The sequence below is a fragment of the Pogona vitticeps genome, chromosome 2, assembly GCF_051106095.1.
Source record: "Pogona vitticeps strain Pit_001003342236 chromosome 2, PviZW2.1, whole genome shotgun sequence".
Classification (NCBI taxonomy): domain Eukaryota; kingdom Metazoa; phylum Chordata; class Lepidosauria; order Squamata; family Agamidae; genus Pogona; species Pogona vitticeps.
The window spans coordinates 25,995,203-26,018,510 of NC_135784.1; the positions used below are offsets into that span (position 1 = coordinate 25,995,203).

The 23,308-nt window shown below is 42.5% G+C and overlaps 1 protein-coding gene across 2 annotated transcripts in view; it reads left to right on the forward strand.

Annotated features, from left to right (window-relative positions):
* The window catches only part of PPT2 (palmitoyl-protein thioesterase 2), a 55,508-nt gene that overhangs the window by 9,339 nt on the left and 22,861 nt on the right, over positions 1 to 23,308 (forward strand). The window contains exons 1-2 of one of the 2 annotated variants that reach the window (XM_072988833.2): positions 7,993 to 8,386; positions 18,733 to 18,905. In XM_072988833.2, coding sequence (XP_072844934.1) covers positions 18,744 to 18,905 — 162 coding nt within the window. In that variant the 5' untranslated portion in view covers positions 7,993 to 8,386; positions 18,733 to 18,743. Of the gene's footprint in view, positions 1 to 7,992; positions 8,387 to 18,732; positions 18,906 to 23,308 lie in introns of those variants that run through there. The other variant, XM_072988832.2, reaches the window with a different exon arrangement.

Below are 23,308 nucleotides of genomic sequence, written 5' to 3' on the forward strand. Positions count from 1 at the left end.
TTGCTCTCTTGGTCCGGAGCTGGTGCTGCTTAAAATGGCAGCTGGCCTGGACAATCCTGTGTGTGAGATGTAACTGGGAGGAGCCTTCGGAGACCGTGGTTTTTTAGGATCCAGGGATTTCTTTTCTTTTCTGTAGAAAAAAATTAGCCATCAAATGAAAGGAAGATGACTCAGCCAATTTCTTCTACATGTCATCTCTCTTGAGTTGTGTGGATCCCTAACATTTTGTATCTCCCACCGAACACTCTGTGAAGCAAACGTCACCTCTTCAAGAAATACAATATATTTATAGGCATTCTGTTATTATTATAACCATTACTGATGGTAAATGTTAACAAAGTACATAGAACCTGCAGTCATATCATTGGAAGTCAGGACAAACGAGCAACTGGAATAAATTCCATTAGCAGTTGAAAATGGCGGTATTATTGCTGAGTAGAGGTTTTGTTGCTGTAGTAACCATAAGTAAAGGTTCCCCTTGAGAATTTTTTTGTCCAGTCGTGTCCGACTCTGGGGCGCGGTGCTTAGCCCTGTCTCCAAGCCATAGAGCCAGCGTTTGTCCGAAGACAGTTTCTGTGGTCATGTGTCCAGTGTGACTAGATATGGAATGCTGTTACCATCCCACCGAGGTGGTACCTATTTATCTACTCGCATTTTTACATGCTTTCGAACTGCTAGGTTGGCGGGAGCTGGGACAAGCGACGGGAGCTCACTCCGTCATGTGGATTCAATCTTATGACTGCTGGTCTTCCGACCTTGCAGCCCAGAGGCTTCTGCAGTTTAATCCGCAGCGCCACCACATCCCCATTAGTAACCATAGAATGCAAACAATACGAAATAAACCTCGTAGTAGCAGTGTTGAAAATACACTTTGTTGCTATGGCTAAAACACAGTCCAGCCAAAAAAATCCACAAATTGAGAATCATGCCTACCATCTTACGTATCCCACTGGTAGTATCTATACTGGCTGCGGCGCACAGGTATGGATGACCATTGTTGTGTGTTACTGCTTTGATGGGATTTGTAGTACTACTTGTGTTTTTCCATTTTTTGTGTTGTCCATATCTCAGAGTGACATTTAAAAAAAATTGTATACTTATGATCATTGCCTTCCTATTGCCTGTTAATGATGTAAGATGCCTCCTTGTTCATAGCTTTTAAGTACAGTATCATCTTTTAATGATGTTAACCACCGTTATACAGTATATTCATTGTTTTCAACTTTAAATATTGTCTGTCATTGTTGTAAGCCACCTTGGGTCCTTTTCAAGGAGAAAAGGTGGAATAAAAATATTTTAAATAACACAAATAATAAATGTGTATTTCCAGCAAGCTGAAGTATCTGGGACTTATTCATGTAGTATTTTTCTCCCAAGATGAGTGGGAATAAACTTTTCTTAGAGAGAGGCTTATTTCAAGTAGCATGGCCTACAAGACTACTCCTGTTTATGACTCAGCAAGGCAGGCTGTGTTCTTGGGCCTGTTATTTTGCTTCCTATTAGTTTACTAATGTGTTCATCTGCTGAACCAAGTGTAATATTCTCTGTGAGGGAAATATGACAAACAGAAGCACATTTAAGTGCCACTGCTTGCTGTAAGTAGCGGAGGAAGGAGAGCAGCTTTCTGATGTTGCTGTTGTACCATCAATATACATGATGTGTGATGTTAGCAGACCTTTGAAGTAGTTAACTACAAGTAACTATTTACTTTTGTTTAGTATGTAACTGGTTGTTTGGGGGTAAAATGTTAAAGGTCCATTTTGAAAATAGCATAGCAAACAAGAAGTCATTTTATCAGTATGATGCACAGCATTTCCTATTTATTTCTACAAGTACTTACAAAAAATCTTAAAAAAATTTTTAGAAGCGTATTCACGAAGGCTTTCACGGCCGGGATCTAATGGTTGTTGTGGGTTTTTCGGGCTCTTTGGCCATGTTCTGAAGGTTGTTCTTCCTAATGTTTCGCCAGTCTCTGTGGCTGGCATCTTCAGAGGATAGCACTCTGTACTCTGGTTTCTTAGAAGCATTTTTCAGGGATTTTTCAATTTTCATGCCGTTTTCCAACTGTAAGCAGCGGCGCTAAGCAGGAATTTAGTGAATTATTTTATCAAAATGGTAATGAGTGACAACAGGTTGATTTTCGATTAATGAGAAACAAGAATTAGTTAATATCAGTCAATATATTCTCTGTGACACCCAGCTTATGGAATTACTTCCCCAGTGCTGATGGGAGGAACCACATTGAGGCTGAGACTGAATTTTTCCGCAGCTCTTTGAGGACCAGATGATATTGAGAGGGAGGGGTGGCTGAGCCTGACTCTCCCATATCGTTAGATCCTTGGCTGGAATTTGGATTCTCCATTCACTGGTTTGGAAAGAAAAAGATGTAACTTTGTCTTTTTCCAACGTTGAGAAGAATAAGAAGGAGCAAACCTCTCACGTGGCATCTGCAAGTAGGAGCTGAGGCTTGATGGAGGGGATGGTTCGGGGAGATCTGGGGCCTTACTGACTTCTGGTTTACTTCCGAATAGAGACTTACAGGACTGCCTTAACTAAAAGTTTGAGATCTTGTTGAAATCTTGGCTGTTCAATCCCTCTGGTATTTCATAGTATTCTTAGTTAAAAAAACATTTTGGTTGGAATTTTTATTTTTTTTTCTTGCGGTTCCTCCATTTTATTTTGTTCCATTGTTCATGTTTAGGTTGCTTTCTTACCAGCGTTTGCTTTTTTTCTTTTTTGGTGATTTCTGTATACACTAGTGCTCTGTCCTAGTCCCTTGTACAACAACAACAAAAAAGTGTCAGACATGGAGTTGTGTCATCGATTGTTTCCATATTTATCCTTTTTATCTGAATTTTATTTTTATTTTTATTTTTTTGCCAACTTGGTTTGGATGTAAAGTAATAGGAGACGCGACATAAAAATAATCTCATAAATAAATCATGGAAGGTATGGATGAAGCATATGTTGTCACATAGTTGCAACATTTTGTCGTCCTCATCTTCCCTTTCTTGGTTTTTGGCATTATTCTAATTTCCCCATGCTCTGATTTTTTTTTTAAAAAAATATTTCAGTTTTATTTATTTTATAGGTTTATACTCTGTTGAAGCAGCTTATTAAAAATGTGAAAATACACATTATTTTAAATATAACTGAAAAGTAAAACTTAAGAACAAAAACATGAGATGATACCCAGCATTGTAGAAGTGGATTTCTCTTTAAGCAATAATATTTTTTGTTTGTTTTTCTGTCTTAAAATATAAAAAATATAAAATATTTTCTGTCTTAAAATATAAAAACTTGAGTCCTGTGGACCACATTTGTAGTGCGAAATAACGAAATAAACTTTGTTCCATTAGGTTTATGATGGTGTGTAGCACTATCATGGTGAACTTTCTTAACAAATTTACATTTTTTCTGATGAATCAATGGACTGATTTGTTGTTTCATTTTGCCTATAAAATGCCGCCCAGCACCTAGAGACATCAAAATCTCAGGGAAGCTGAATCTCCTCTACAATCCTTCCAACTTTGGGGAATATTGGGTTTTAGACATAGGAGTTAAACATAAACAAATTGAGTCGCCCCCCGGGAAATGCCCTTTAGTAGCTGGCTTGGGGAAAAACTAATCTTCAAAACTGGAGATATTGTAAAAGAGAATCAGCTTCTCTGATTTTGGTGTCTCTCGGTGTCTGTGGCGCAAAGTCGCCAACCCCAGGTCCGCGGCCCAGTGCCGGTCCGTGGCCTGAGCCAGACTGGGGCACGAAGACAGACCTCCCACCTCCCCATGCACTCCCCTCCCCACAATTGCTTTGCACACGTGCCAGGGCCAGTGTGATCACTCCCTGTGAGGAACTTTCCTAGGGTGTCCCTCTTTGTGGATGTGTAACTTGGATCTAACTTGGATGTATGAAACTCAGTCTTCACCAAACATGGAGGGATTGTAGAGGAGAATAAGTGGAACCCTCTCTGTGATAGCCCAACAAATTGACAAATAAAAAATTGCTAAAAAATAATTGATTTGTATTCAACAGGGAGGAGTACAAATATGAATACAAATTAATGATTTTTAACAAATTTTAAATTCATAATTTTTGCCCATCTCTAATGATTTCTACAAGCCTTAATACCTCAGTGCTTATGCCCTTTTTGTGGTAATGTAGGTCATTGCTCCTTAGACTATTACCCAACAACCCAAATAAACCTATTATAATTTAATGAATTGTTCTTCCCTTTAGGTAGGTTCCGGTTACCGTATTAAGAGAACATATTTGTCAGATTTTTGAAGGCATTTTTGTGTGTCATGAGAGCCAGTTTCCCAAGTACTATGACAATTTTGATGTCTCAGTTGTTGTTTGTTTAAATTATACCCCACCCATCTTGTTGTAAGTCACTACTCTGGACAGCTACAAAAGGTATAAACAAAACTACGCAATAAGCAAAATTAAAACAACAAACAACTCTCCCCCCAAAAAACCCAGCTCTCTGTCAAAACACTGCAAACCTCCCAAGATGGCAGAAAGAGCTGCAGCTATTAAACAATAAGCAGTACACACTAATCGTAGGATTGTCACATAATTGCATAATAATTGAATTAAAAGGGGGTAAGGTTTTAAAAGGCCTAAGTAAAAAAGCCATGTTTTAATTGCTTCCTAAAGCCAAGGAGGAGTGGGGGGTCTGATGTATCTTCACTGAGAAGGGAATTCCACAGCAAAATGGCCACTCCTGAGAAGGTTCGGTTTGTAGCGGATGATTTCTGGGCTGCCTTTCGTGTGGCCACTGAGAACATCAAGGATTGGAAGGTGCAGGTGAGACAAAGGTCTATCTGAGGGAGAGGCACTCTGTCAGGCAGCAAGGTCTTTGGCCGTACAGGGCTTTATATGCTACGATTAGGTCCTTGAACTGGGCCTATGCAAATGGACCAGGACAGGTGAAATATTTTCAAATTTCAGTGTTCATGAGGCCAACCTGGCTGCTACATTTTGCACCCGCTGAAGCTTCCAAACCACGTTCAAGGGTTGCTCCCTGCAGAGAGCATTGCAGTAGTCAGTCCTTGAGATTACCAACATGTGAACCAGTGTTATTAGGGACTTCTTGCTGAGATAAGGGTGAAAGTGTGCAATCTGCCCAAAATGGAAAAAGGCAGATCTGGCCACGGTTGAGATCCGATACTCCATCAAGAGTGCCGAGGCCAGGAGCACACTCAAATTATGAACCGGATCCTTTATGAACCCTAGGCAACAATCTCCCCTAACCCACCACGGTGCTGTCCTAGCAACAAGCTTCCCATCTTGCCAAGATTCAGCTTCAGCCCTCATGCAGTCAGTTATTGGAGCCATCCTGTTATATGGGAACCATGCCCATAATATATTATATCTACGTATGTGTACATTTTTGTATTCCTAGGAATGCAGGCTTCTCTCTAAAATGGCTGCTTTCCACAAAATGGCCGAAATGTTAATGATTGAAGGAGTCACTTACCCTTGCCCCCCACAAAGTAACCATGAAACAGAGGAGAAAGAGGGGCAAAGATGGGGATACAATTTGTATATTGTAATTAATATAGAAAGATAATAAGTACTGAACAGCAGCATCTCGGTCAAGAATTTTCTGAGTTCCTGAAGGGATGCGGTTAATTCCTAAAAACATATACTTACAAGAGTGACTAATGAACCAAAGTATCTTAGCAAAACATTTCAGTTTACACCTTCTTCCGGTGCTCTGATCAAACTATGTTGGTTGCCAGATGATAGTTATGGATCTTAGAGGGCAGCTGAATGATGTCATGTGTTTGTCTTTTAGGTTCAGGTAGAGCCAGTTTACAAATCTAGACTTTCCCCCTTTTTGTTCTAATATGTTTACCTTTTATGGTATCTCTGTTCCTACCAAAGATAGATCAGAGAGGCTGTGATGTTCAGAGTTAAAGTGTCTCGACACTGGGTGTTCCAGCCTGTTAGTTAAGCTGGCAGACTTATGATTTTCGGGTCTTGTAGGTAGATCTGCTGTTGCTTTGCCTGGACATTATAGATGCCCTTCTGGTTGCTTGCACTCAGTGAGCTAAATTACATTGCAGAACCTATTGATGATGTTTCGCTTAATTTAGCAAGCCCTGCCAACCCACAACGCTAGTAAAACACACAGGTTACACAACGTTAGGAATCACAAAGGTGTGTTCCAGGATTGCTGACTGGTGGTTTGAAGACAGGTCTTCCAAGCAACCTCCATTGATTTGGCCGCTGCTAGAAAGCTCTACCCCAAGGGGACGGTTGATGACTATTGCAAAACATTCCCAGTTTGCTTGCAGTGGATTATTTCCTTTAATTGCCTTGCTGTCTTTTGGAGACGCTGGACAGAACTTGACCACAAAAAGCAATGTGTCATTCGCTGTTAGATTTATAACTCTGGTGGAAAAGATTTCCCCTTGAAAAGGATACAGTATAGATCTTTTGTCGCTAGAACCAGCGTTAATCCGGAGGGCATCGTTTGTGGACCAGGTGTTTCCTGAGTTTATGCAGTCTTTTCTTATCATTTTCTTCGGGGTTGCAAACGTTTCTGATTCTAAGAGCCAAGCTGTATACAACAGCTCTCTTTATGTATTTGGTGTGACAGCATTTCAAGTCAAGATACAGTATGTGTGGGCATCAGTAAGCCATTGACAATTTTGTCGTTGTCAGAGGTAAGGAAGACATCAAGGAAAGGGAGTGGTGGATTTTCAGTGATACTAGTTGCAGATTTGATTGCTGGATGAATACTGTACAGCAGTGGTCCCCAACCTTGGGCCTCCAGATGTTCTTGGACTTCAACTCCCAAAAATCCTGGCCAGCAGAGGTAGTGGTGAAGGCTTCTGGGAGTTGTAGTCCAAGAACATCTGGAGGCCCAAGGTTGGGGACCACTGCTGTACAGGATTACATTTCTCTAGGGGTTACTTGCTTTTCTCCCAGACCATAAACATATCTTCTGTACCCTGCCATCATAAGAAGTTTGTCACTGGCCTATTTTATCATGTTTATGTCTGTTTTGCCTGTGAATGTGTTCATATGAGAAGGAGCCATGCCAGGCCCATTCCTGTACCTTGCAGTTGTAAGTAATAATTGCAAAATGATTATAAGTGAGGACTAACATTGCCAAGTGTACATTAAAGGGACAACGGAAAAGCCACCTCCTCTCTTTTTATCTTCTCTGCCATTTAAAAAAAAATATTTCCCTAACTGATGCAGGGAAATATCAAGAGCTCTTGATGCCTTATAGGTACCCTTTTTCTGACACGGAGCTGATTCACTGGGAGGATCGTTAACCAAAAACACTATGAAGCTGCTATGAGCTGTGGACGACAAAAGTCGGGGAAGTGGGTGTCAGTCATCAAAAGGGGTTGAAATTGGAGCAATCGGAAGTGTTGTCTGGATCCTCCTTCTGTGTGAACGGAAGGATCACTCAAGTGCGAGCTAAAATACAGATTGCACCCAAGACAAGAGCCTTTTAAGTGCAAACTGGATGGCTCCAATTTTGCCCATCACGCGGCACCTCCTCTCTGTGTATGTCAGGAAAATCCTCTCAATAGCTGTGTTTGGTAGTTGAAATAATAGGGAATCCTGGGTTGTTGCGACATATAAAAGCATCCTGTAGTAGGAGTTGGATTTATAAGGAGCTTAGCTGTTAAGAAGTTCCTTGCTCTTAAGGTTTTGAATAGTTTGAACAATACAATCATTGAGTTCTGTAATTACGTCTTTTCCCACGAGTTTGTAGGGTTTTTAAAACATTCAATAGTTTTTTTGATCCTTCAGTTCCTTCTCTCTCTCTCCCTCCTCCTCCCCCCCTCCCCCCTCCTACTCCAAACTCCAAAATTTCAATCCTCCTGTTTCCCCCTCCTGCAGAGGTGATTCCGCCTCTCCAGCACTCTCATTGGTACATGCAAATAGCCTATTAATATTCATGACCTGGGCAGACACCACAATCCTCTATTAAATGGGATGCCTGGTCACCCAGTTAATGATAGATGACAGTGGTAGAGAGCACTATGTATTTATGTAGATCCATAAAGAACTTATTGAATAAGTTACTTGTTTTTATGAGGAATTAATTGCAATCAGTAAAACACACAGGGAAATTCTGATCAGGATGAAGGAGATGGTAATCACTGCAACCCAACTTCCAGCATTTTCTTGAGATATTATAGTGGTGCTGTGACTCGTCCCGATATACGGACATTTCGAGTTATGACCAGCTCCAGCTGCAAAAGTTTGCTTTGATTTGCGTCCGGAGCTTTCAGTTACGAACAGAAAAAGGCAGGGGAAAAAGGCGGGGAATTCAAATTGCTAACCATTGGTAGGCGAAGAAGCTGCTTCTGTGTAACTCTTTCACCCTAAGAGTTAGAGCGAGTGCGATCGGAGGTAAGGTGCTGCTTTCTGCTTTCTAAAACTGTTTTGGGTGGAGTTTGCAGCATGGTTTTGGGCTGGGTGGTGGGATTATGTTTCTGTGCTGAGATGGGTCTTGCAGGGTTTGTTTGCTTTTTGAGGTTTTTTTTCCATTTCAGTTGGGTTTTGTGGAGTTTGTTTGCTTTTTGGGGTTCCCCCCATTTTTGATGGGTCTTGTGGGGTTTGTTTGCTTTTTTTTTTTTTTTTGCATTTCTGAAGGGTCTTGCACGGTTTGTTTTCTTTTCTTTTCTTTTTTCTTTCCCTCCTTCAGCTGGAATGGATTAATTACATTTCCGATGGGTCTTGCAGTGGTGGTTTTGTTTTGTTTTGTGATTTTTTTTCCTTTGGCCGGAATGGATTAATTGCATTCCTATGGGAAATGGTCCTTCAACTTATGACCATTTTGAGTTCTGACTAGAGTTCTGGAACCAATTAAGTTTGTAAGTCGAGGCACCACTGTAATTGCATGAAAAATGACAGACCCAGATGTGAGGTGCTCAGAGGATGGCTATAACCATAGGGAAGGGCTGTTGGTTAACATCCTGACTGAATGTGTTGCACTTTTTGCATAACTTCCACGATCAGAGGAGAAAAGGAAGAGAGAGTTGTGTAAAACCATTTTGTAAAAGTAGAATTTCAAAATATGGGCAACTTCAGGGAATCGAATCTAGGAACTAATTTTAGTCCCCTTGTTCGTGCCACAAGGCAGGCTCTTCTCCTTGCTGAAGGGGGAGAAAACAGACTTTCATTTCCTCAGAATCTCATTTCCCCCTTAAAGCAGGACTTATGATTCCCCTGAGGAGGAATATCAGATGGCGCAAGTATTGGTTCATGCTGAGCCTCACATTCTCTTGCCTGTGTTGAATTGATAATGAGGCAGGAGAGAATGCTTTGTACCGCAGGACAAGAGCTTATAGCATTCCAGTATTTTGAAAGCAACTGTCTTAATTGCTTTGGAGATATGGGACATTCTGTTGCATGCAAAAATTATAACAGTAATTAACTACTTTGGGGAGGGACTTAATGGTAATTGTAACTCAAAATGGACATGAATTAAAACATGAATTGCAAAAGTTGTCAAGAATCAGCAATTTGTCAGTTTGTATTTGTCCAAATGATACTTCCCCCTCCAATGAATACGAATCAATTAATTTTTTAGCGCTTTTGATTCATTGATCTGTTGAGTTATAAAACAGCCCTCTGGGGCATGGATACACCAAAATTACAGAGAAACGTCCCCTGACTCTCCTCTATAATTCCTCCAGGTTTGGTGAAAATTGGGTTTTGGATGTCCGAATTATACACCCACCAAGAGGAGTAATCCAGGAAGGTTCTCTCCCCCAGCTACCTAGAGACAACAGAATTTCAACAAATCTTCCCCTGACTCTCCTCTACAATCCCTCCATGTTTGGTGAAGATTGGGTTTCCGCAAGCCAGCTGCTAAAGGGCCCTTTCCTTTTGGGGGGGGACCCACTTCATGGGTGGATAACTTGGATGTCCAAAACCCAATCTTTCCAGGTAGAGTCCTTGGAAGTATGTTATTGTTGCCACCTTCTGGGAGGGCATCCTGGGACTGTGCCACTTGCTCAAGGCCATGAAGGCTGGCTGTGTTCACAGGAGACCCAGTGGGGAATTGAACTTCCAACCTCACTCTCCACAGCCAGATACCTAAACCACTGAGTTATGCAGCCAGTGAGCTATACGGTGCAGTTTGGGGCCGTTTTAGCTGTCCTGGGATTTGGTGAGATATTTAGCATCCTCTGCTGTAGCTCAGGAGAGTAGTCTGGAGCTTTCCAGCACAAAAGTACAAATATTTTATAATCTCATTTTTCTCTGACCTTACTGCACACTGTGTTCAGGCACACTGTATATAAACCTGAGGCCTCAAATCTTGTGCCTTTCTAACCCCACACAATCATTTTACTTCCTGTCCTTTCTTTGACTTGTGGTGCTCACCGTCTGCTCTTTCTCACACTGTGTTGATCAGATGGGGAAAAGGGGGCAAATTTAGTCTGTTGGAAGCTTTCGTCTTTTTCCTTTTTAACAAGTGCCTTTGCCGAGTTCTGAGCAGGGTGAGAGATGAATAAGAAAAGCATCTTGATATAGAGCACAGTAAAGAAGGCACCCAAGAGTAATAAAAGCACCCAAGAGCAACAATCGCTTAGAACAATTAAGCAAGGTCAGTGACCTAAAGAAAAATAGAACAGAGATTCATTGTGTGCGCACATGCGCACGCGCACACAGACACACAAAAGAGGCGACTTCCTCGGAAACAGAGGCCCTCCGGATATACTGGCCGGCTACTGCCCAATCAACCTGACCAGGTTGTAGGGGAACCATTCTGGAGGGCTGCTGGTTGGCAAATGCTGGATGAGGCAGCCTCGTGAGGGAAGAGGCCGGAAGCCTTCACGAGAGGGAAAGAGGTTGCAGCGCAAGAGCCCTTGCTTGCTTGCCCTTTCACAATCTTGGTTCAGTAGGTGAGAAAAACCCTTTGCTTAGGGTCCAGTCCAGGCCGTGTACCAGCCTTGAGGGTCCCCTGGATCAGGGTTGGCTACCTGCTGATTTAGGCATCATTAGGACCTAGTTGACCAGGTAGGTCACCAAGATGGCTGCCTGCCTTGCTTTTAAACACTCACAAGTAACATCAGGTGACTTTATTCCTACCTTGAAGGCATCCTTCTTCCTATGGATGCCTTTGAGAGATTTGGGGCCAAAGCTTGGAAGTAGCTAGTTACACATCATCATTTACTTGCGAGTAATTTATTTTCTCAGTCACTAAAGCGATGTGTCATTTTTTTGAAGGAAACGAGTTGTCATGGTTCAGTAAAGGATTGGGCATGGTGCCCCTGACAGAATTCCCACCCCCGTGCATGTCTTGAAATTCTCCCTCATCTTTCTGAGGGGACCATTGCTCTCAAATGTGTGGCAAGACTTCCTATCTAGTGTTTTGTTCTGGACCAGAGATGGAACAATTTGGATTACAATTCCCACAATCCACCCACCAGCATGCCCACAGATTCTGGAAACTGTGTCGATTGGTACGCTTTATCCAGGCTCCTGAGCTCTGTTGACTCCTTTTAAAGACTGTGCTTAATGACTAGGAACTGGTTGCTGAGGAGGAATCGCCCAATAAGTCCGGAGGGTGTTGCAACATGGCTGCTGAGGGCTGCTGCTTTGACATAAACGCAAGTCTGTTTACCTACCAAGCATGGGTTTATCTAGAACAAACAATTGGTCCTCTGTGGATTTCTTTAATGAGCAGGAGGGGCAAGCTTTGCAGGAGAAAACTGTCCTTCTGACATCCCAGTTCTAATTAAATCAAGTCGTAGCCATCAGTTACGTTGTGGGTTTCAGACAGTTGTGTGTACTGTCCCTTTCAGGACAACCTGGTCTTCCATCTTTCTCTTTCCATTTCTTCACTTGGCCTAAGAGAGAGTCAGGGAGCCTTGGCCCTCCAAATGTTTTGGGACTCCGTGTCTCATCATCCTTCACCATTGACCATAATGGCTTGGACTGATTGATTGATGGATTGATTTGATTTTTGTACCGCCCATCTGGCAGCCGAGCCCACTCTGGGTGGTTTAAAATAACAAAGTAGCAAAATCGCAAATACTGTAACAATACCAATACAGAGAATTGATGCCTTTGAATTGTGGTGCTGGAGGAGGCTCTTGAGAGTCCCCTGGACTGCAAGGAGAACAAACCTATCCATTTTGAAGGAAATCAACCCTGAGTAGTCACTGGAAGGACAGATCCTGAAGTTGAGGATCCAGTACTTTGGCCATCTGATGAGAAGAGAAGACTCCTTGGAAAAGACCTTGATGTTAGGAAAGTGTGACGGCAAAAGGAGAAGGGGACGACCGAGGATGAGATGGCTGGACAGTGTCTGCGAAGCAACCAACATGAAAGTGACAGACCTCCGGGAGGCAGTGGAAGATAGGCGGGCCTGGCGTGCTCTGGTCCATGGGGTCACGAAGAGTCGGACACGACTAAACGACTAAACAACAACAACAACAACCAATACATAGGGGCAAAAATCAAAAGTCATTAAGTGTAGCGAGGATAAAATTACAATGAAATAATTACAATTAAAAGCATAGAAAAATATAAAAATTGCATGGCAGTACAATAGATGTTATATTATCGGGCACTGTTGTATCAGGGTGTTGTTTGTTCATGGAAGGCCTGTCTAAATAGCCTGGTTTTTAGTAGCTTTTTGAACGTGCCCCGTGAAGGGGCCATTTGGACTTCGGGCGGAAGAGCGTTCCATAGTTGTGGCGCTACCGCCGAGAAGGCCCGATTTCTAGTGGTTGTTTTTCGGGCCCCTCTCGGGGTCAGAACTCTCAGCCGCTCTGCCTGGGACGATCTTACAGGCCGGGCAGACCTAACTGGAAGGAGGCACTCGGCCAGATATCGAGGTCCCAAACCTTTTAATGCCTTATAGGTTAGTACCATCACCTTGAAACTGGTAGGGAAGCGAACAGGTAGCCAGTCTTAGGAGGCCAGGGTGAGGGAGATAGGTTGGTATTTTCTAACCCCACTCAGAAGTCTGGCCACCGCAGTCTGGACTTGTAGCAGTCTCCGCAGCAGTCTCAAGGGCAGCCCCACAAGGTGGAAGTGGAAGGCCACTTTATGCTAAAGAGAAGAACACATTGACTTCACTTCCTTGCCTCTTTCAGGTATTGCCTCTGAGTGGGCGGCTGCCTGAGGAGTTGGGTCTCTGAAGTACCAAACACTTGTTTGGTTGTTAAACAAACTGGCAGTTTGTGCCCATCTCCAGTTTCTGTCAAAAAATGGAACTGGGAGTTGGTAATCTAGGCCAAGAATGTATTTTTAGACTATTACATCTGTCTCTAATGCCCTACTTGTAAAACTCAAGATTTTATTTCAGTTTAAAAAGATAGAATACAAATGTTTCCAGAGCCCTATAACCTAGTTTCTGAAATAGCTTGTTATTGACAAGGCTTGTGCTTTCAGCTTTGTAAAATCACTCCTTATTTTTGGTGCAAATGTCTTCAGTTACAGATACTGGCACACCCACCTCTCTTAAGTTTGCAGCTCTCCTGTCTGCCTTTGCCGAGTTCTGTGAAACATGAAAAGCTTTCACGTACCAGCAACAAACTGAAGCTGGTCCAGATACAAGCTAACTAGCTTTTGGATTTGAGATTGGTAAATGTGAAGAATAAGCTATCCACTGTTGATACTTTTTAACTAGAACACAGAAGCCTAATGAGTGCCTCGTTTGTGGAGTGGGGCGGCTTGATTAGGTGACAGTCTGAGAATCCTTGTGCCCCATTCACACCTGGTGCCGTGTTGATGCTGTGGGTGGCCACCCTGAGGGAGTCCAGGGAGTCTACAGCGAGGAGTCGGGCCTTCTCTGTGGTGATCACCTCTTGATGGGAATGCTCTACCTGTGGATCTGCACCAGTCCCTTTCGTTCCTAAGATTCAGAAAGCACATATGTTGTTTTTTCAGGGAAGAATTTCAGGATACCCTCCCCTCATAATTCCTGCTCACTAAATCTTATTTTGAGGATTATACTCTGTAACCTTTATCTTGCCCGTTGATCTTGATTTGATCTTGCAGCCATCTTGATTTTTAGATCAGTTGTCCTTTTATATTATATTTCTTTATATTTTTGGATTGGGCGGGATTTGGCTATTTTCTTTATGTTTATTTTATTGTTAGAAACCGCCCATAGTAGTGGCAAGGCCACTGGATGGTTTGGTATAAAATAAACATACATGGATGGGTGGATGGATGGATGGATGGATCGATCGATCAGTATCCACTTAGCTTCCGGTTGCCAAAACTCTTGTCTTTTTGTGAAATGCCCTACTCGAGGATAGTAGAATGGGCTAGATGGAGCTCTTCCCAGCACAGCTGTGAGCGACAAAGTTGCATGGGTTAGAGTTCAGATTTTATTTGTCCCTCCAGAAACTGGATGGTTGTTGGAAAGTCACTCTCTCTTCAAAGCCTCGGTTCTTCTGTTTGAATGGTGAACATAAGCCAAGTTGATTTGGGGCCAAAGGACAGTAAAGTTTGGTGGTGCAAATTGCTTTCAAGATAGCTTATTAATTCTTTCTGTAATTTCAGGAGCAAGATCTCCACTTCTCTGGAGCATTTTTAAAGCATTTGAGGAGCTGCATGGGAAGGGACGGAATCACTATTTAACTCTGGGAGGCTGTTGTGTTGCTGGGTGGGACTAGTATTTTCCCTGGATCAAATGGTTTTAATTGCATTCCATGCCTTTGACTTTGACATGTTTTAATAGCTGTTGTTGTTTGCTGCCTTGTGTCCCATTTAGGGATGGGGGAAAGGAAGTCTTTAATATAATAATTTAAAATAAGCAATATGAATAATAATACTGTAATTGTGTGCTCTCAACTCAACTCTGACTTATGGAGAACCTTCCTAGGGTTTTCTAGGTAGACAGTACTCAGAAGTGGTTTCCCCTTCCCTTCTTCTGGGGTTGCCCTAGGGCTGTGCAGCTTGCCCAAGGCCACACAGGATGGCTCTTCTCCCAGGAGACCCAGTGGGGAATTGAAGTCCCAACCTCTGACTCTGAAGCCAGATCCCTAAACCACTGAGCTGTCCAGCCAACATCAAGTATACATATCGATATGTTATTCTTTTTGTTGTTGTTTCGTCGCTTCGATGACACTGTCCAACCATCTCATCCTCTGTTGTCCCCTTCTCCTCTTGCTTTCACACTTTCCCAACATCAGGGTCTTTTCCAGGGAGTCTTCTCTTCTCATCAGATGGCCAAAGTACTGGGGCCTCAGCTTCAGGAGCTGTCCTTCCAGTGAGCACTCAAGGTTGATTTATTTCAAAATGGATAGGTTTCTTCTCTTTATTCTTTAAGTTCATGTAATTACACGTGGCTTCTTGGAGAGTCTTTGGAAGTGCACTCCAAGTGTATTAGAAGTACCCTACAAGCATAGAAGTACTATTACTTGAGTGAGAACATTGTGAAAACCAACTGAGAAGTTATCTGGAAGATGAGTCATTGCAACTGGACTTCTTCGTTACTACATTATGTTGAAATGTTTCAGTGCTCATCCAAGGAGCTTCTTCAGTCTGAGGAGAGTTGGTGGGAGACCACTGATACATCTTCCACATTGGTTTCACTTTCCCCTTGTCTGAATAGGCCCCTCCGATGGACAAAGGATGGGGGATGAGTTAAAATCCCACCTCTGCAGTCCTCCTCCACCCATTCTCATTGCCCCTATTGTGTTTTGGTATCCGGTCTTTTGGGTGGGACGTGGTGGCGCTGCGGGTTATACCGCAGAAGCCTCTGTGCTGCAGGGTCAGAAGATCAGCAGTTGTAAGATCGAATCCACACGACGGAGTGAGCTTCTGCCGCTTGTCCCAGCTCCTGCCAACCTAGCAGTTTGAAAGCATGTAAATGTGAGTAGATAAATAAGTACCACCACGGTGGGAAGGTAACGGCGTTCCGTGTCTATTCACACTGGCTACATGACCACGGAAAATGTCTACGGAGAAATGCTGGCTCTACGGCTTGGAGACGGGGATGAGCACCGCCCCCTAGAGTCGGACACGACTGGACTAAATGTCAAGGGCTTTTACCTTTTGGGTGGATGAGTCTCTGCCTTAGTGTGTTTGTGTCTTCATACTTCTCCTCAGACTGAGGTTTGTAGCTCTCCTCAGACTGGAGAAGCTACTTGGATAGCTTAGGTTGAACGTTTCAATCTACTAAGAAAGAAGTCCAGTTGCCATGACTCAACTTCCAGATAACCTCACCCGGATGACTGAGAATCTTCACAGATAAACTGAGAAGTTTATCTGTGAATTTATTCAAACCCTGGGCATTTTGCAACAGGCAAAGTTCAAAATGCTGTCAAGATAATACTTTGGTGAAGAATATAATTCTAACAGGAAGCAAGCTTATTATGTTTTAAAAATCTTGTCTCGGACCATAAGCAGGATTAGTTGGCTTTACGAGATTTCTGTCTCAATTCTCTCTTTGCTTTTTGGGTCATCATCTTCTTTCAAAAAGGTTATAAAGAAGCCTGAGGTGATGGACCCTGAGCCCTGTCTGAAGCACAGTGTCAACCAAGAACTTCTTATAGTGGTGTCATCAAAAAGGGTTAGAAGACAGGAAATTGGAAGAATTTCATATATTTGTATACTGCCTGATTAGTGCTGGACAGTACTAGAATTGTGGAGCTGCTGGCTTAATCTCTGGGAACCCAGTTGATTAGTCATGGTGGGCAGAGCATAAAAATACCTGGTATCTCTTCAATGGAATGTGCTGCCTGGCTGCATGCCTTTAGATACAGGATCAAAGTGACACTTTGATTGTCTCAGACACTTTGGTAGGATATTTACATCTTCTCCAAAAAGACATCTACAGTGGTGCCCCGCATAGTGACGTTAATCCGTTCTGGATTAATCATTGCTATGTGGAAACATCGCTAAACGGAACGGAAAAACCCATAGGAACGCATTAAACTTCATTTAATGCGTTCCTATGGGGCCCAAACTCACCGTTCAGCGAAGATCCTCCATAGTGCTTCCATTTTCGCACCCTCGGTAAGCAAGGAAACCGCGCTAAAATGGTTGCGGCGGGCATTTTGGGCACCTGGTGGCCATTTTAGAACCGCCGATCAGCTGTTTTAGAAACATCATAATGCGAAGATCGGTAAGCGAAACGTTTACCGATCATCACAATGCGATGTTTTGCCCATTAAAACATCGCAATGCGATCGCATTAGCAATCTAAAAAAATAGATCGCTATGCGGATTCGTCGTTAAACGGTGCGCTCGTTATGCGAGGCACCACTGTACACTAGTTCTTGGCTAAAAATCTTTCCCACTAAACTGTACCTCTTAGGTTTATCCATGAATTTTGTACACGCTTATGAAGTCAAGAAGACAGTCAAGTCTACCCTAGAAAAGCAGATCAAGGATTTTCAATATTCCATATAACAGTGCCTGCAAAATCTGCTCAACTTTGGTTGAAATTACGAATTCCACCAAAAAGCTAACTACTAGGAAAACTTGACCATCCCAAAATACCGGCAGGCCTTTTTATCAAGAGCTAGATTTAACTGCCTTCCATCTGCAGTTTTAGAGGGACACTATCATGGTGTACCATATGAAAATCGACTATGCCGCTGTTTCGATAAAGAAATTGAAACATTGGAGCATGTTGTTTTCATATGCAGTTTCTACGGAGATGACCGTGCCAGACTCTTTAGCCCAGTAATGAGAGATTTCCTTGGACCAATAGACAAGATACTTTCTAGCAGACACAAATAAGCCCCTTACAGAACTTGTGGCCAAGTTTCTTTTTTTCTGCACAGAGAACATGAAAGGAAATTCTTGCCTGTGCTTTATAATATTTAATGTTTTGCAGCTGAATCTACTTAATTTTAAATTGTTTTAAATTATTCTTGAAATTTTAAATGTATTTTGTTTGGTCAGTGACCACAAAATACGACTACGACTACGACTACGACTACAATAATTGCTCAGCCATGGTGGGCAGAGAGTAGAAATATGCAGGTTGAGACAAAGCTTGGAAGTAATGAATTACAAGTAACATAATTAGTTATAACTGATTACTTTTGTGGGCAATGAAGAAGTTACATTTCAAAAGGAATGCAATGGCCAGGAACAAATTTACTTACTGACACAAGGTTTTATGTTTTCAAGTTAATTCTTAGATGTACCGCATTACCCCCAAAATAAGACAGGGTCGTCTTATATTAATTTTTCACTTTTAGGTCTTATTTTCGGGAAACAGGGTATGCTGACAGAAATTTTTAAAATTTTGTGCTATTCACCTATCAGTTCGAAGTGGCAGAGTCATGGCTTTTGTGTTGGGCGGAATCGAATTGATTGTTAAATTCAGTGGTGTAAACCACACCAGTGGATTCCCATGACTTGGTGTAGAATGAGATATACAAGTAATGACTAGATTTGTGCCACTGGTGTAAATAGCCAGTAGAATTTTGGCCACTGCTTTTGGCATTTTCAAGGTGTAGAATCAGAATTGGCCACTAGATGGCACTGGATAGTATTTATCTGCAGGTTTTTTTGTTTTGTTTTTGTTTTGTTTTTTGATGTGCTGGGAAGAGGAAACCCTCAGAGGTACAAGTAACTGTAACAACGATGTAACAACTGGTGGACTGAAAATAATGAGAATCATGCAAAGTTCTTTAATGTTTTAAATAGTAATGTTAGAAGCTCTGGGATGAGCTTGTCCAATAACAAAAGAGGGGGAACTTGGCATGGACAGCTGCAGAAGGAGAACATATTAGAAAATAATGTTGACTTCCTTCTCTTTTCCACAGCCGGTGGGGCCATGCAGCGGCGGCAAGGTTACATCGGGGTGCTGGCTCCGTTCTGCGTGCTGGTCATCTTCCTCCTCCTCACCCTCACGGCCTCTTACAAGCCAGTTATTGTCATCCATGGCTTGTTCGACAGCCCTTCCGACTTCCAGCTTCTGCTTGAATTCATCAATGAGGTGAGTCTACGTGCTGCTCTGTTCAATTAGTTTCCGTGGCATCTAGAAGTCACAGTAAGGAAGATGGTGAGGAATTCGTGGCAGGGTGTGAATACAGGCTGAGGTTATATGGTTTTAAAAAACCTGAGTAGATAACACTATCTTGTTTTTTTTTTTTTTAAATAAAGGAGCAGAACATCATGCATTATATTGAAGGATGTAAAACCTCAATACCTAAAGCAGAGAAGAACAACGTTTATATAGCAAATCAAGAACATGATGTTTGTTGTGGGTTTTTCAGGCTCTTTGGCCGTGTTCTGAAGGTTGTGCAAACTGCAACAGAGCACGCACAGAGTTCTAACTCCTGTCCTCTGAAGATGCCGGCCACAGACTGGCGAAAAGTTAGGAAGAAAAACCTTCATATCATGGCCAAACAGCCCGAAAAACCCATGACAACCACAGATCCCGGCCTTGAAAGCCCTTGAGAATACAAATCAAGAACACTTGAGAGGGAAAGCCATAAAACAGGACAAACGAATAGAAAAATGATTATAAAATGGGGATGCACTGCCATTAACTCTCTTAAAGATGCATTAAATCTCAAGCTACATAAACATGTCTACATCAGCCCATTGAGTTTCTCATAATTGCTGGGGGTAGTTCTAGTCTCCAATATGGAAATGAGACAACAAGCACTTTTCTCTCATTGAGGTTTTTGTGGGGGGGGGTTGCATCTTGGTATGAAGCTAGATAAGCACACAACAAACCCAGAAGAACTGGTTGACTCATGAGTAAGAAGCAAGGTATACACAACACGCCCAGGGCTTTTACAGGATAAAATTCCATTCAAAAAGGCACATTTGGATATTGGTTTTTAACCGTAATAAAGGGGACTTGACTTGTGCACTAGAAATTATGCTACATTTCTCATTCTTGCATGGAAGAATGAGGCAATTAAGAATTTTCAGTTGAGCAAGGGACAAAGTAGGTACCGTTCCGGAGGAGGCCCTGCTCTGCTATTTGTTCTGTGATAACATCCAGGGAATGTGAAGCGAAGCGTCAGAGGCTAAATAGAGCCCATTGAGGAAGGTCCGTAAGATTTCCAGGGACCACGTTGTTTAGCTGGATAGTGAACAAGAAAACAACATGGCTGAGTGGGACATATAGCCAAACACATCTGGATGGCACCAGGCTGGAAATGGCTGATGTAGACCATACTAGTCTAGCGTTGGGAGAAGACTGGCATCTTTCTCAACTCTTTCATTGGAAGGGTATCAGTGGCAAAGCCACGAATCTTTCCCTTTTTAAAATAAGACGCATCAGAAGCATGCACCTTGTTTTGAAGGTGATTTGCATTTTTCAGAGGTTTCCAGGAACTCAACTTGAGCTCCCAAGCAAAACACACACTCCACATTCACCTTATTTTAAACCAGAGGTACCTGATTTTTGACATCATCGCTGTTGTGCCACTGAAATTGGGCCAGGTGGACCAAGGATTGGATTCATTTACAAGGGAGTGTTCTATTCTAGGAATAATGACACTGCATCATGCAGGCCCCAGAAATAAACTCTGAAGTGCGCTGGAACATCAGACAAGCTGCTAATAAACTCTAAAGCAGAAAGTGGAGAAAGAAGTATAGCACTTTATTGGGTTTGCTTTTTTAAGAGCAGAAACAAACCCTTGGCAACAGGGCCAACCTGAAACACAGCATTGCACCTTATCCTGTCTGTAGCTGCCTTTTCCCCCCGGTTAGCTGTTGTAAGGCCTGTAAAGCTTTTATGTCATTATTAGAAAAAGTCTTGTGAAATTTTTAGAAGTGCAAGGGAGGGAATCAAGTTCCAGCTGTTGCCCTGCTCAGCCTCTGTCACCCATCCTGTTTTTATTTATTTGTTAATTTATGCTTTCATTTCCCGCGTTCCACAAGACTCTTGGGGCAGTCCCTGTGGTCATTTTTCCTTCCTTAATGGAATAAGCCGCCCAGAGTAGACTTCAGTCTAGATGGGCGAGGTCTAAAATAACAGTGGTGTCTCGCTAGACAATGATAATCTGTTCAATTGAAATCACTATTTAGTGAAATCATTGTCTAGCGATAAGCATTTCCCATTGGAATGCATTGAAACCTGTTTAATGTGTTCCAATGGGGAAGAATCGTCATTGTCTAGCGAAAATTGGCCATAGGAAAGCCACTTTGCGAACCACCGATCAGCTGTTAAAATCGCTGTCTTGCAAAGCTTAGGTCCCAAAAACACCTGTTTTGCGAGCGTGGAGGGAGCTGTCAAAATCATCATCTAGTGAAAATCAGTTTGTGAAGCAGGGACCAAACATTGTCCAGCAAAATTCCCCCATAGGAATCACTGTTTTGCAGATCGCTATAGCGATCGCAAAAAGTCAATGTCTAGCAAAAAAACTGTCATGTGGGGTAACTGTGCGAGGCACCACTGTGAATGAATGAATGAATGAATGAATGAATGAATGAATGAATGAATGAATGAATAAATGAATGAATAAATAAATAAATAAATAAATAAATAAATAAATAAATAAATAAATAAATAAATAAATAAATAAATAAATAAATAAATAAATAAATAAATAAATAAATAAATAAATGAGATCCAGTGAACGACTAGCCCAAGGTTGCCTGATGGCAGGTTTGGGATTTGAACCTACTTTGGTCCTCTGTCTGTTGTAGTATCACCCGCTGGCTCTGTTTGAGGTCAGTGCAAGACATTGGTTTGCCCGAGTGAAAGGGCGTGATGAAGCCCACCCTCCATCAGGCAGATAGAGAATCCAGGTTGGGTGGGCAGTTCCATGTTACTTCAACATGGACAAGGGAGGAGCACCTTTTACTTCACTGGCTTAGGGGGTGCAGGACAAATAGCGCAGTGCACATCGCTCTGACTCCCAAGAGAGAAGTGAATGGCCAGTGAAACATCTGCTGCTTGTGGTAATTGCCCCACTCTGTCTAATGTTAGGGCTGGCCGTCATGTTCATGTTGATCTGCTCTCCCTCCTTCCCTGCACACTCTTGTTTCTGCTCTTCTCCATCTTCATTTTAGATGTGTGAAGTATGAGAAAAAACTCTCCCTGTTTAAGCCTGGGTCAGATCGGGCGTTGATTCCTCCAGGCTCTGTGTGTGACTCATAGCATTGACAGGTTGCAGGTGCAGTTTTTCTCCATGTGGCGTGATAAATGGGCTGAGATTTGCTCGGAGGTTCACTGGGGGGGAAACTGGAAAGTTGTATGTTTCCAGATCGTGAAGGAGGAGGAGGAATGGAGATCTAGACATTTTGCATCTCCTTCCTTTTTATAGAAAGAATATTTGAAAAGCTGGAAGAAAACAAAACAGTATAGTGTAGTGGTTAGAGTGTTGGACTAGGCGTGTTTGTAATCCCCATTCAGCCATGAGATTTCCTGCGTGACTTGGGATGAGCAGCCATGTTCTGTCGGCCTGAATTTCCTGCCTTCACAGGGTTGCAGTAGGAACGATGTCAAGAAAAGCAGAGCCCATCCACACAGCTTTTCAGCTCATTGCAGGCTAGGCAGGATATGCTTGTAACTTCACATAATCAGACTGTTTCCCCTTTGCATGGTGATACCCAGAACTCTAATGAGTCCAAGCACTGATGTGGGGTACAAATGCAGAATGTGGCACTGAGGTGCAGAAACCAGCTTCCTGAGAAAATCTGCCTTGGTTTTCAAAAAACCCTCAAGTTTCTAGTCCTTAAAAAAAAGTGCAATGCTAGCTTTGAAAGCAGAATCGAATAGCGGCCGTTGCTTGATGATGTCTCACTTGCCCAGCTAGGCATACTGGCCAGGAGACCCAGCCTTCCTTCTGCAGCTTCCCAGTGAAGAGATGACCATCTAGAGAGGGTGCATCACAGTATTGGGTGGTATTTAAGTTGAATAATAAAATGAATGAGTGAAATAGTTCTTAATAAGGACTGCCCCACTCAGGCACACTTAAAAAAAAAAGCAAAAGAGATGAATTGGGAACTGTTAAACGTCTTCCTCCTCCTAGCTTGGTTTGAACCCACGTTCATTCCAATCCCAGTCTAACATTCTGAATGGAGGTTAGACAATTCAAGACCTATCTCAGCATTTTGACCTAGAACTCTTATCATCCAGGATCCATGAGTCCAGTACATTGAACTCAGATATTTCAGGTGGGACGGTACTGCCAACTCTTTCTGTGAATGTTTTACCTGCGTAGTAGGACCCCTGTATCCATGGGAGATCGGTTCCAAGTCTCTCCCCCCATAGATGGTAAAAAAATGGGTTATGGGAATGCTATTTTAATACCAAATGCTATACATAGCATGGTCTCTGGCACTCTCTATTGGCTATTTCTGGTAACTTCATATTTTGAAATATATATTTCTAGGATGTGTCTTTTAATACAGTGGTGCCTCGCTAGACAGTTA